This window comes from Xiphophorus hellerii, chromosome 14 (assembly GCF_003331165.1).
Source record: "Xiphophorus hellerii strain 12219 chromosome 14, Xiphophorus_hellerii-4.1, whole genome shotgun sequence".
NCBI lineage: Eukaryota > Metazoa > Chordata > Actinopteri > Cyprinodontiformes > Poeciliidae > Xiphophorus > Xiphophorus hellerii.
In genome coordinates this window covers 4,023,055-4,035,293 of record NC_045685.1, presented here as the reverse complement: position 1 = coordinate 4,035,293, position 12,239 = coordinate 4,023,055, and the positions used below count along the sequence as shown (strand labels likewise).

The 12,239-nt window shown below is 37.7% G+C and overlaps 1 protein-coding gene across 7 annotated transcripts in view; it reads right to left on the bottom strand.

Annotated features, from left to right (window-relative positions):
* Window positions 1–12,239, bottom strand: part of nrxn2b (neurexin 2b) — an 813,260-nt gene that overhangs the window by 461,092 nt on the left and 339,929 nt on the right. For 6 of the 7 annotated variants that reach the window (XM_032584259.1, XM_032584258.1, XM_032584254.1 and 3 more), the window contains one exon: window positions 9,727–9,750. The exons of the other annotated variant lie outside the window; for it this stretch is intronic. In XM_032584259.1, the coding sequence (XP_032440150.1) occupies window positions 9,727–9,750 (24 nt within the window). The remainder of the gene's footprint in view (window positions 1–9,726; window positions 9,751–12,239) is intronic. 7 annotated transcript variants of the gene reach the window in all.

Below are 12,239 nucleotides of genomic sequence, written 5' to 3'. Positions count from 1 at the left end.
GGACTTACCATATTCAAAATTCTGGGAGGCTGTGTGTTAAAGCTCAAACTAAATCGTATAGTGTTTGAAATCTCTATAATCTGATATCAATAGAGCATGAGTAATCCAATGAAAAAAAAGAAGATGTTTTATCCTGGATTTCACTAAGAGGTGTGAGAGCTACTCTGCTAGCAGCGCACACAAAGCTCAGAAGATGAGACGAAACAACTGTTCTAAATGTCACAGCAACCTGTTCACTAATAGTTCAATAACTACCTGGGGAGTGAGAAAAATCAGATCTGGGATACACTCGAGGAAAGCGTCTCTCCTCCACTCATCGGATAATACAGCAATCATTCCGAATAAAAACCTATTCTCTCCACATTCGGCTCATTACAATGCAGGCAAAATTGCGGTGCTTGACGAGAATGCAAATAAGTATAATTTAGCTAATTGTGCTGTTGCTCTGCGTTGTCATTTTACATCATGACCGTATTTAGCATTAGCACCACCAAAACAGAGCTTTCAAACAAAACACACAGCCGAATCATGTTGTCTGATTTGGGATCATATTCGGTGCTTTTGTCAATTATTCATACTTTAATCATACTAAAACAGCTGGGTTCGCTGAAAGAAAAAAGTGCTCTCATCTCTGATTTAATATATAATGATTTTGGTAAATGTATAAACTCAGCACTCCCAGGAGTTATGCACATCGACGTTTTGCTTTCCATCGCCTCCTGCATCAAGCAGAGGCAGTATTACAGATATCACGACGAGAACGCAGAGAGGAATTTTCTACTGTCTTTGGACAGAACGTGTCGATTTAATTTCAGCACGTTTAGCTCACATGTTACAAATTTTATATTTTCTAGACCAGGAGTCTTTAACTTGACTCTGGCTTAAAATGATACAGAATCAACTAATGTTTTAAAGTGGCAGTATTATGTATTTTCCAAGCACATAGTGCCCTTTTATAGCACAATCAAATAAATAGTGGGCCCTTTATTTGTAACAAAAATTATGTTATATATATTTAAAATAGCTTCTTACAACATGGCTCCTCTAGTAACCCTTTAACAACGTTTTTACCAGTGTTGCCCTGAGAAGTAGCTCATATAACGAGCTCAGCAGTTCCACCAGGTGTTTGCTAATTGCTGCTGGCTAGTCTGAAGGAGCTGAGTTGGGGAGTCACTCTGTGAGGCGGAAGCTCGGAAACTGCAGCTCTGAGGAGGAGCTGTGTCTCAAAGGCGGAGCTAGATCCACCAAGGTGCTTTCCACAGCTGAATGGTTGCCGTGGGAGATAAAAGGATTTCTCAAACATGCATGAAAGAATCAAGGCGACACTCCTGGTATGTTTTTGAAGAGGGGTTAACATTAAAACATTATGTAAATCTCAAAACAGCCAATTTTACATAATGCTTCCCCAGACATCTCCATCTGCTTTTCTGCAAAAGTTTCTTTTTTTTTCTTTATTTTAAAAACCTAAAAAATGAGGTCCTTGGAAAAAAAAGACAGAACATTACCTGAAGTTGTCTCTTTTTTTTTAAAGACTATGTAACATTTTGTCACCTTCCTAAAATAATGGCCTCACTCATTTTTTTCCCCAAAAGATGATTTAGTCCATTATTTTAGGAAGGTGACGACTTATGGCTCTAAACAAGTCTTATTCAGCTGAACTGATGGAAAATTAGGCTCAGAGTTCTTGACAACGCGTAAACTGTTTCTGTCCGGAACAAATGAAGGCATTAAAAGTTCTGAAGTTGATGGCTGAAGCCAAACTATAGCAACTGCACTCCACAGATCCCGAATCCTCAGCTGAATCATCAGTTTTGATTCCCAATTCCTTTCGCCATTTTTTTTTTTCCTTCGTACTTCCCTGATTAGCAGGGCAACCCATTTTTATGTCTGCTGTTGGTGAATAATAGCGATGATACTGGCCAGACGCGTCTGGCGTAAAGAATCTGCAGTTTGCAGAGCTGCTATGTGGGGGTTAGTGGGGGGTCACAGATGGGGCTTCTCAGCGGGACCGACTCACTTGTCCTATCGTCATGGTGGAAACCTCACCGGCTAGGGAGAAGAAATGCGGGGCATTATCAGGATGGTTGCAATTTTTTCCAACACATTTATTTGACTTCAAATGGGCCACACGGTCGTCAAAAAGAAAAGGTTTTCGAGGGAGTATTGAACCTGGAAGGCCTGGAGACTAAAGCGTCGACTAAAAGTGCTAAGGAACTGCTAGTGGAACGTTTCGTAGAAAGACGTCAATCTCAAGAGCTGGATATGATCAGAGGGATTATGAGGGAGAAACATTGACAAACTGCCAGACATCTATTAAATTCAACAACAAAAAAAGACAATTAGAAATTATCAGTAGTTTTAAAAAAAATGTTTTTCTTTCTTTCTGCTATTTGTAAATCCACTGCCTAAAAGGTTCAAACTCAGACAGATCAGTAAATATTGCCTGGAGGAATCTTATTTATGGATTAATTTACAATGTGATCAAAGACTGGAGCAAAAAAAAAAAAAAACTCCCCGCAGAGAAAACTGGTCAAGGTGCCAAAACAACAGAAACCTAAGAGTATGTTATTCAAACCACTAAAACCACTTTTCTTTATTAGATCTTTACACCTGGTTTTCCTGCGCAAACCCAACTAAACGTCCTGCTGACTTTAATCGTTCTCCAGGGGTTTTTTTTTACCCAGTCTCTTTGCAGCACAGAGAATCTCAGACCTCGCTGCTCTGTGCTGAATTGAGACTTACCCAGATTTAAGGTCGACACAGCTTGAGACGTCAAATCATTTAAAGCTGAGAAGTTCACCAAATCTCCCGCTGCTGAAACGATTCTTAGATCAGTCGATTTCTTGCGTGTTCACTCCTGACAAAACATTCTTTGCAACAATATGAAAACTTGGCTAATATGATGGATTAGCTTCTCGTGAATGAAAAGAATGGAAGGGTGTGATTCCCACCGTGCAGGTGGTTAGCCCTGTCATGACCGACACACACACACACACACACACACCCCCACACACACAGAGTTTACCTAGCTGACTTGCACACAGTCCACTGTGCATTAGGATACTCCCACCTTCTCCACTCTGCTGATCCTCAGAGGCCCGGTGAAAAACTTATGTGCTGACTACGGCCAAATTGAAAAGAAAAGAAATCAGCAAGCACACTAATAGGAGGTCCCACGAGCACAGCCGCGACTTCACCGCTTCTATATATGGATCAGAATGAAGCCAGGTAGTTTCTGGGGCTCTGAGCAAGTACGAGAGAAAGCACTAAACCTTCCTTTGGCTCCAGGGGGAAAAACAACAACAAAAAAAACAGTTTAATTTGGGCTCCATAGCGACATGACGAGCTTTTGCTTTTCTGGTAATTGATGCGTACAAAGACTGACTTTGATGCTGTACGGAGGAGGCAGAGTTTCATGAAGAAAAATTTACATTTTCAGTCCGTTTTAATGTCACTATTTAAATTTAAAGCCTACATTATCCTCAAAAATAACTAAATAACTTATTAAAATGCTTGAAACTTTTACCAAAGTCTTTATAGTCTTATATTGGTGAATGATGATAAGCTTTAGTCAACAACTGAAATCCCCGCATAAAAACTAAACTTTATGAAATAGACCTTTGTATAAAGGAATATTCCCAATATGCGGGTTCCAGGAAAAAGGCTAAATATATGGCAATAAATCCCGACCTAAAGTGTTTCCTGCCCTGAATCTGACTTTATAGTTTGACCACAGTTTAAAAAAAAACAACACATCAGCATATTTTGGCCAGAACTTTAAGGCATAAAGTAAAAAAATTATGCATTTCTAAAAAAAAAAAAAAAGTTAATGAAAAAAAACTAATTCATTTACAAATTTAAAGATGCAGCTTAAATCCAAAACTTTGTGTAAAAGGCCAGCAGTATTTATCTTGTTAAGGGTTTAATGTTTGTATGCCTTACTTTAGGACTTTTCATTAATCTTTAACACCCTGTAAAACCGCCTGTAAAAACTGCATGGCTGGCTGCCAAGTAGGGCAGCCTGAAAGGCCCAATGAGGACACTTGGAGACGGCGGTCAGTTACCATGGAGAGCGAACAAGGACTGGTGGACGGATGGCATTGCTGACCAAAGAAGTCCTACTGATTTCTTACGCGGGTCAACTTGCTGTTTGGGAATCAAGAAATGTGAGCAGGTTGCTGTTGAAGGAAGACTCTGCCACCAAAATAAGTCTGTTTTGTTGTTTTAATTTTTCTTCTTTTTTTGGAGGGTTTTCTAACTACAGCAGCAAAGGCCCAGAAGATTTAGATTGCAAATCGTTTTCACTCAACCAGGAAGTTTGTTGCTGGTAGGAAATGAGGCTAGCATAAAGATTTATCTCTATCTCTATCTCTATCTCAAAAGATGCTAAAACAATGTAAACACACCTCAGTTTTGAACAGTTTTTTGCATGTGGAAAATATGGCATGTAGCAAATCATCTATACCTTCCTCAATAATCCATAATTAATTTTTTTTTTCTTTTTTGGCTTTATAGTTTGAAGTTCTTTGTTTAGTTGCTGACTAGCTTTGCCCATTGCTGATGAGCCTTGTGTCTTTAAGAAAATCTCTTAGCCAATTTAATCTTTAGCTAGCTAAAGATCCCCTTTGAACCTATTAATCAAATGGGATCTTTCATTTGATTAATATAAATAGCTTGAATTTGTAGTTCTGTTCTAGTTGTGCTAGCCACTCAAAGCACTTTACACTGCAGCCAATCACCAAAGCAAACTCATTAACACACATACATTCACACACCGATATACAGATCGGAAGGCAACCTGAGGTTAAGAGCTTTGCCCACATCAACATCAACATCTACCCTCTCATCCAAAGTCACTAAGTGTGAAAATTACTCTAAAAATCTTCAAAGACAATAACAAATGTATTTTTTAAATCTTTTCTTGTTTTCTTGTGCATCTCCTATGGAAAAAAGTGTTTCTTCCTCAATGATTAATGACTTATTCTGTTAATAAATATGAAAAGTTGAGTCCAACTGAAACATGCTTCTTGAAATGTAATGTAATCACTTATTTTGCTCATTTGTACCTGATTGGTCAGGTTTGTACACTTATGTTTCACATGCACTGCAGAAAAGGGTTGAAATGCTTACCTGGTAAATGGATTACTTATCCTTACAGCGCTACACCTGCTTACTTTCATAGATCTTTAGTGAGGAGAATTGAAAACATACACATTAAGTATTCATAACCGTTCACATTTTGTAGTAACCTAAGAGTGAAGCCGCTACAGACGAGCTTCCCATCAGAAAAATGGGTCTCATTGACTTTGATAGGTGTCTGGCAGATTGTCAAAATTTCCTAGCTAATCACAAATTATATTTAAAGCATACCGGGAAACTAAGCTAGTATTTCAGGGATTCTAAAAGTATTCCGGACGCGTCCTATCGGCAACAGTTAGAGGGGGAGGGAGGTGCCTAAGTGAGGCCCAAAACGCTTAGCAGGTTGAAGGGTGAACGGAAACTGTTAGTACTTTTGTAAGTAAGGGAAAGTCAGACACAAAAATGGTTGTTAGTACAGTTACAACAAAGGTTTCGTTGGAACAGTTGATTAGTAACACTGATTCGGTTAATTTCACCAATGTGGTCAGTAAATGTGAGGATTCTTTAAAAGTCCTCTGCAATTTGATTGCACAAACCAGATCCAGATTTGAACTGAACATGTTATTTCATGTGGAAGGGGTTTGTTTCGTTCAAAAAGAACCAAAAATTTATCCATCCAAGTTAACAGGGTGACACACAGCCCATGCACGTTAACCAAAAAAAGGATGGGAGGAAGTATGGAGGTGGAGGACAATTCCTTTGGACACAACACATATGGGTTAAGGAAATATATATATATATATATATATAAAAATAGGAAAAACAAATCAAACCCACTGGCAAGATGCAGCAGAAATGAGCTCGTAGGGACGGAGGAACGGGGAAAGGGGGTTCATTTAATTTCAGGGTTTCTTTTCCCAGACAAATGGGAAAAGAAACAGAGCTCTCATTGTTAAGGCTGTTTGTGATATTCAAAATCACAACATAAAAAAAGAAAAGAAAAGAAAAAAACCCATCAAGACACGTGTGCAACTGACTGACACGTGCTGGGCTACAGCAGCACTTACGCCGTTTTAATGGCACAAGGTTGCTCTAGCCAACTGTTGCATGCAAACAGATTGGAAGGTTACAATCACTGGATACTGTCAACGCGTAGGTGGAAGTGGGACAGGATGGGGTCAATAACCACGGATGAAATAAACAGGAGAGAGAGGTTTTTTTAAAGAATAGGGAAAATCCAGAGGGGAGATGAGATAGCCCTGCGTTTGGTAAATGGAAGGGTCGGTATTCCGATGGCATCGATCGCCGTCGTGAGTTTAGGGCTTTTCCGATCGCCTCCGCCACATTTTCACGACGGCGTTACAGGCTGTGCGCTTGTACTGCTTCGTAATTTCTCTCGAAATTCAGGAGGAAATCACGAAGGCATCATCAAATGTACATGCTTCTGCCTTTTCCCTCAATTCATGTCATGATGGAATGGTTCAATTTAATCCTTCCAAGATTTTTCCTCTTTTTCTTACCAGAGTAGGAAATCTGTCTCCCCTCTATATTTTTTCCCTGTGTCATTTTCTTTCTTTTTTTTTTTTTGGTAGGGAAAGGTGTGAGGTCATAATTTGTTTTAGTAGGTTAATTTCTAAAATTAAACATACATAATAATAATAATAATAATAAAACAAATAAACATAAGAAGAAAAGAAATAAAAAAAAAAAACAAAAATAGGGGTATGGCTACCACATTTTATGGTCATATTAAATATATTGGAACAGTTAATATATGTATGTATATATGTTATCCAGGATATATATATATATACATAAACATATATTCTCAGTCTTATCCCTATTTAAAAAGAATAAGGACAAAAAAGGGAGAAGCCTACCATATTCATGCAAGGGATGAGGGATAAAGTGTACAAATATAAGTTAATGTTAGTGTTAGTGATGGGTAGAGCACACACAGCGTATACATATTTATGTTTTAGGGTCTGCATCAATGGGCAGACAGTTTTATTTAAAGACGGACTTCGCAGTGAAAGAAAGTTATACCAAACTGCCTGAATGGTGTTGAGATGTTAGCACACCAGAAAAGAAAAACACTTTTTATCTTAACTTTGATTATCCTTACATCTATTTTAGGATGGGGTTTTTTTTCCTTATTTTTTTTTTCCCTGTAAGTGTTTGCATAGTGGCATGAGTATGTTCCTCACCATTGAGAAATCATAAGATCATGAAGCTATGGCCAAGGACTCCACCCTGATATGAGGCTGGTTTTACAGCAAGAGCTTTAAGCACTAAATCAAATGCTGTCAATACTCTTCACGTACCATAAACCTCACAACATCCCAAGATAATACGCTTTGCTATAACATAGTAAACATGTTTTACTTTGGCAAGAAAAAGAATAGCTGTGTTAAAATGGTCTACTGGTTCACTATATTAGAATAGAATAGAGAATAGATAGCATTTATTGTCATTGAACAGAATTCAACGAAATTTCCATTGCAGCTATGCACTATTTTACTTTAGAAAATTTTACTTTCTTATCCTCTGTAACATGCAGTTGAAATGTATCAGGTGGTACAGTAATTTACAGTTACAGCTAAAAACAATCTCTCAAATCCTCCAGCTTAAGCTCAGGTTCAGTAGAGATGTCAGTCTCCACAGATTCACTGAGAATCTCCTAGGTTAGCTGTTTAGCATGCTAGCATTACAATTAGCATTCTTTGTTGCATCTGAAACGTTTTACAGCTAGCAGTCTACTACTAGCTGAAACGTTTTACAGCTAGCGGTCTACTAGTAGCTGAAACGTTTTACAGCTAGCGGTCTACTACTAGCTGAAACATTTTACAACTAGCGGTCTACTACAAGCTGAAACGTTTTGCAGCTAGCGGTCTACTACTAGCTGAAACGTTTTACAGCTAGCGGTCTACTACTAGCTGAAACGTTTTACAACTAGCGGTCTACTACTAGCTGAAACGTTTTACAGCTAGCGGTCTACTACTAGCTGAAACGTTTTACAGCTAGCGGTCTACTACTAGCTGAAACGTTTTACAACTAGCGGTCTACTACTAGCTGAAACGTTTTACAGCTAGCGGTCTACTACTAGCTGAAACGTTTTACAACTAGCGGTCTACTACTAGCTGAAAAGTTTTACAACTAGCGGCCTACTACTAGCTGAAAAGTTTTACAACTAGCGGTCTACTACTAGCTGAAAAGTTTTACAACTAGCGGTCTACTACTAGCTGAAAAGTTTTACAGCTAGCGGTCTACTACTAGCTGTAAAATGTTTTAGATGCAACAAAGAATGCTAGTTGTAATGCTAGCATGCTAAACAGCTAACCTAGGAGATTCTCAGTGAATGTCCTGTGCAGAATGACCTCTCAACTGAACCTGAGGTTAAACTGGAGGATTTGAGAGATTATTAGGGAAATGTTTAGGGTACTCAAAGCACATTTAAAGCAGTAAACAGAGGCTTCATACTAAACCTAAAATGCTAGCTGTCATTTAGGCAAGCTGTTAGTTCTGATTATCTGTACATGTCTCTGTTTAAAATATTCAAACATTTTTTCAGGGGCTAAAAATATATATATACTTAAAGAACACACAGTTCTGTGAAAAAGTATTTAGCCCAGAGTGGTTCTCACCTTCGAACGTTCCAATGGATCTGATGAGGTTAGACTTCATTAGGTTTATCTAAAGGGTCAAAACTTTTCACAATCCTTTCTAAAGCATAGTAGAGGTGTTAATATTTTTTTTGGGAGGAATCATGTGGTGTATATATCACAATATAAGATACCACAATAATTCTTGTCAAACTTGTTTTTATTGTTCTTTGCATCTTAACTGGGAGATCAGCACGTAATTAGGAGGCTTGTGGCACTGCTAGAGGCCATAATCATTCCACAATTAAGTGAGCGAGTAAATGACTGAATATTTCAAATGCAACTGATGGCGTTCTGGAGCCTAATGAGCTCATCTTTTTTGGATAAAAGACGCAAAAAAATATTTCTGTTCTCAACTTTTTTTCACTGGAATAGTCAAAGTGTGTATTTTCTAGAGAAATCAGCTGTGTAAGCTCGCCTCAAAGGATTCCTCTAAAAAAAAAATCAATAAATAAAAAAAAAACAGGAGGGGAACTAGGGTTAACAAAAAAAACCCATAAAATTATTCTAATACAAAATTGCAAAACAAAAACCCAAAAAATATATATATATATTTTGCATTATGTTCTTTATTTCTTCATACGGATAGTGTTTGAAGTTTAGAAAAATAATATTAAAAACACAAAGGAAATAAGAGCAGAAATAAATATGTATATATATAAAATAAAGAAATAAAGACATACAATTAAAACAAAAAATTTTTTTTGTGCAGACCTCTTTGGATGAAAACATTGAAAATTTTAGGGAGGGGAAAATAAAGGGTAGTAAAAAGAAATCTGTTACACATATTTGTATAAGTTTATACAAAGAGAGGGCAAAAAGAAAAAAAAAAGAACAGAGGTGGAGTTTTTTAGCTACCTTGGAATTGATGGAAGATTGGACTTTGAGTTAAGCAAACAGAATAGAAAGAGTAACGGAAAACCCAGGGCAAACCAAAGTGTAAGACAATTAGAATGATATCTACCATATAATGCAGTTTGTTTACCATAGCGTGTCCAATGCCTGCGTGCTTCAGGAGAAAACAGGGGGGAGGAGAAAGAAAAAAATAATGATGAACCTTAAAAAAAAAACTCAAGAAAACATATCCTAACCCCCAAAAAAGTGGGATAGAATTGCCGGTAGCAAAAGCAGCGTCTCAGTTCATAGACAATCTGAGGCTAAAGAAAAAAAAAAAAGTAAAAGAAAAATATAGAAAAATACAACCTAGAAACTTCTTCTCTCCTATATTTATTTTTGCTTTAAAACATCCAAATAAAGAAATAAAGAAAGCAACTGTAAGTGCCTAGTTGTTTTAAAGGGTCTTCAACACAAAATCATCCAAATAAATAAAAAAATAAATAATAAAGAAAAAGGATAGGATACAGTACATTTGTTAGTATGTAGGTCGCAATTTAAGTAGAAAAAACAACAGATGGCACACATTCCGTGAATGACACAGTGTTAGTTGTTGAAATCATAAGAGGTAAAGGAAAATAAAAATTCACTAACGAAAAGAATCAAACTGGAAAAAATCTGAAGCTTGTTAGTAAGAGAGACAAAAGTTAGCAAACCAACCTCCACGGGGAGGCGCGTGGGGGTGGGTGGAGAGATAGGGCTACGGGTGGTTTTAAAGGGGATGTTTACGTGGAATTGGGAAGGAAATGAGGGAAAAGTACATCAATATTAGTATCCACGGTGACAGACTGATGTGGCCAGCGGGGCTCTCTATTAAGAGGGTCTAGGTAATTTCTGCGAGGCCTTCGTTTTGGTGGGCACAGTCAATTATTTTAGATGACTTACAGAGAAGTGAATATAGCGGATGACAACTGCAATACATGAAACAAGAAAGTGAAGACGTTACGGCATCGCACAAATCTGCAATTATCTTGAAAAGCTAAGGTTGATCTCAAGTGTGAGGTTGCGATGGCGCCGAGTTAATTCAGAGGTTTCCTGCAAGGGAGGAAAAAAAAAAAAAGACTTCGGGAAAGAAAAGTGGCTGCTGCATTCTGAAAGGAAAAGAGATGTTAATTAGTTATTTGTTAAAAACATACACATATGACTGCACTCACAAATAAATCATAATTATCATACTTTTTAAGTGATTTCCTATCAAAGAAACATGTTGCTATCATTAGATATGTAAACATTACATGTCTTGTGTAACGCAAATTATACGCACAACCTAGAAAATATCAAGTATCACCCATGATGATTGTCTTCTGCAGTGTGGAACGTTGTTCAGAATGAAAGTAATCCTAAACGTCGGCATTGTTTCAGGTTTTCCTCTTTCGGATGTCTGTAAAACTCCTACGACAACAAAAAAAGTTGCTGTACAAAGACCCAATAAAGTGGCTTGTTAAAACGTAGACATAAGGCTGAGTGAAAAGTTGAGGCGTTACTAAAACGCTGTTCCATCCCAACAGAATTCGTACACTCTCACAAAGCTGGAGTAATTTCATTTTTGAAAAGAGCAAATTCATATGCAAGTGGCTGCATGTGCTATAATTATACACGCAAAGCCCAAGACGCTTGCAGCCATCTTTACTGTAACGTTTATTCAAATGAAATAATTTTAGGAAGTCTTACTGCATAAAATCCCAAAGCAGGTCTGTTTAAATTCATAAATATTCATAATTTGTTTTTCTCACACGTAATGCGACAAACCACATGAACCACGTGCATAAAAACAAAACAAAGCTACCAAATTTTGATTAGAATTGGTGTTAGCAGGTGCATTTCCATTGACCATATAATTGCACAACTTCACATTTCGAAGATTAATTTGCTTATATAGAAACACGCCGATTCTGAATAAACTCTTGTTTTTGATAAAACGCTGTGTCTGTATCAAAATTGGTTTATTTCACAAAACTGCAATGGAAACTCTTTTTTTCCCCCCCATCACACTAGTCACATGATCAACAACCAGATGTTGCCACTGGGGAAAACCATGAAGCAGATGACAGGAAGGAGCGGGAGGATGATAGTGCAGAATGTTTTTTAGCGACTTATCGCGTGAACAGAGTTATCCACGTGTGATTTTTGTTGTGTTTCTCATTTAATGGAGAAACTGCAGTTGCAAAGTTGTGTTTTCTGACAAAAGCGAAATACTGACAAAGTGTTGCACACATTTCTAATGGAAGCACATCATTCATTTTAACTGTGGGTTAAAAGTATAGGAAACGAGCTGCAGTGACAGTGATAAGCAGTTATTTAAAGTGCCCCTGCCCTGAATTATGCACAGCTTCAGAAGGTCACAGAATTTCGACCAAATAAAGCTAAAGAAACTTTTCGAACTTCTGAAGTTCGGCGCTGCGGTCAGAAGCCTGTTCCTGGCCCGAGATTTGTCTCCGCTTTATGTACGTACAAAAGGTATGCGCCAGTGTGTGGGAAGAATGCGTTCCTGCCATCTGTGTGGGAGATTGATCTGAGCGGTGACATAAACAAACCGGGTCCCCAGGAGGCTAAATGGCCAATGTTAAACTTTGCACACGCCCACTGCTTGATGCTTGGTCAAAG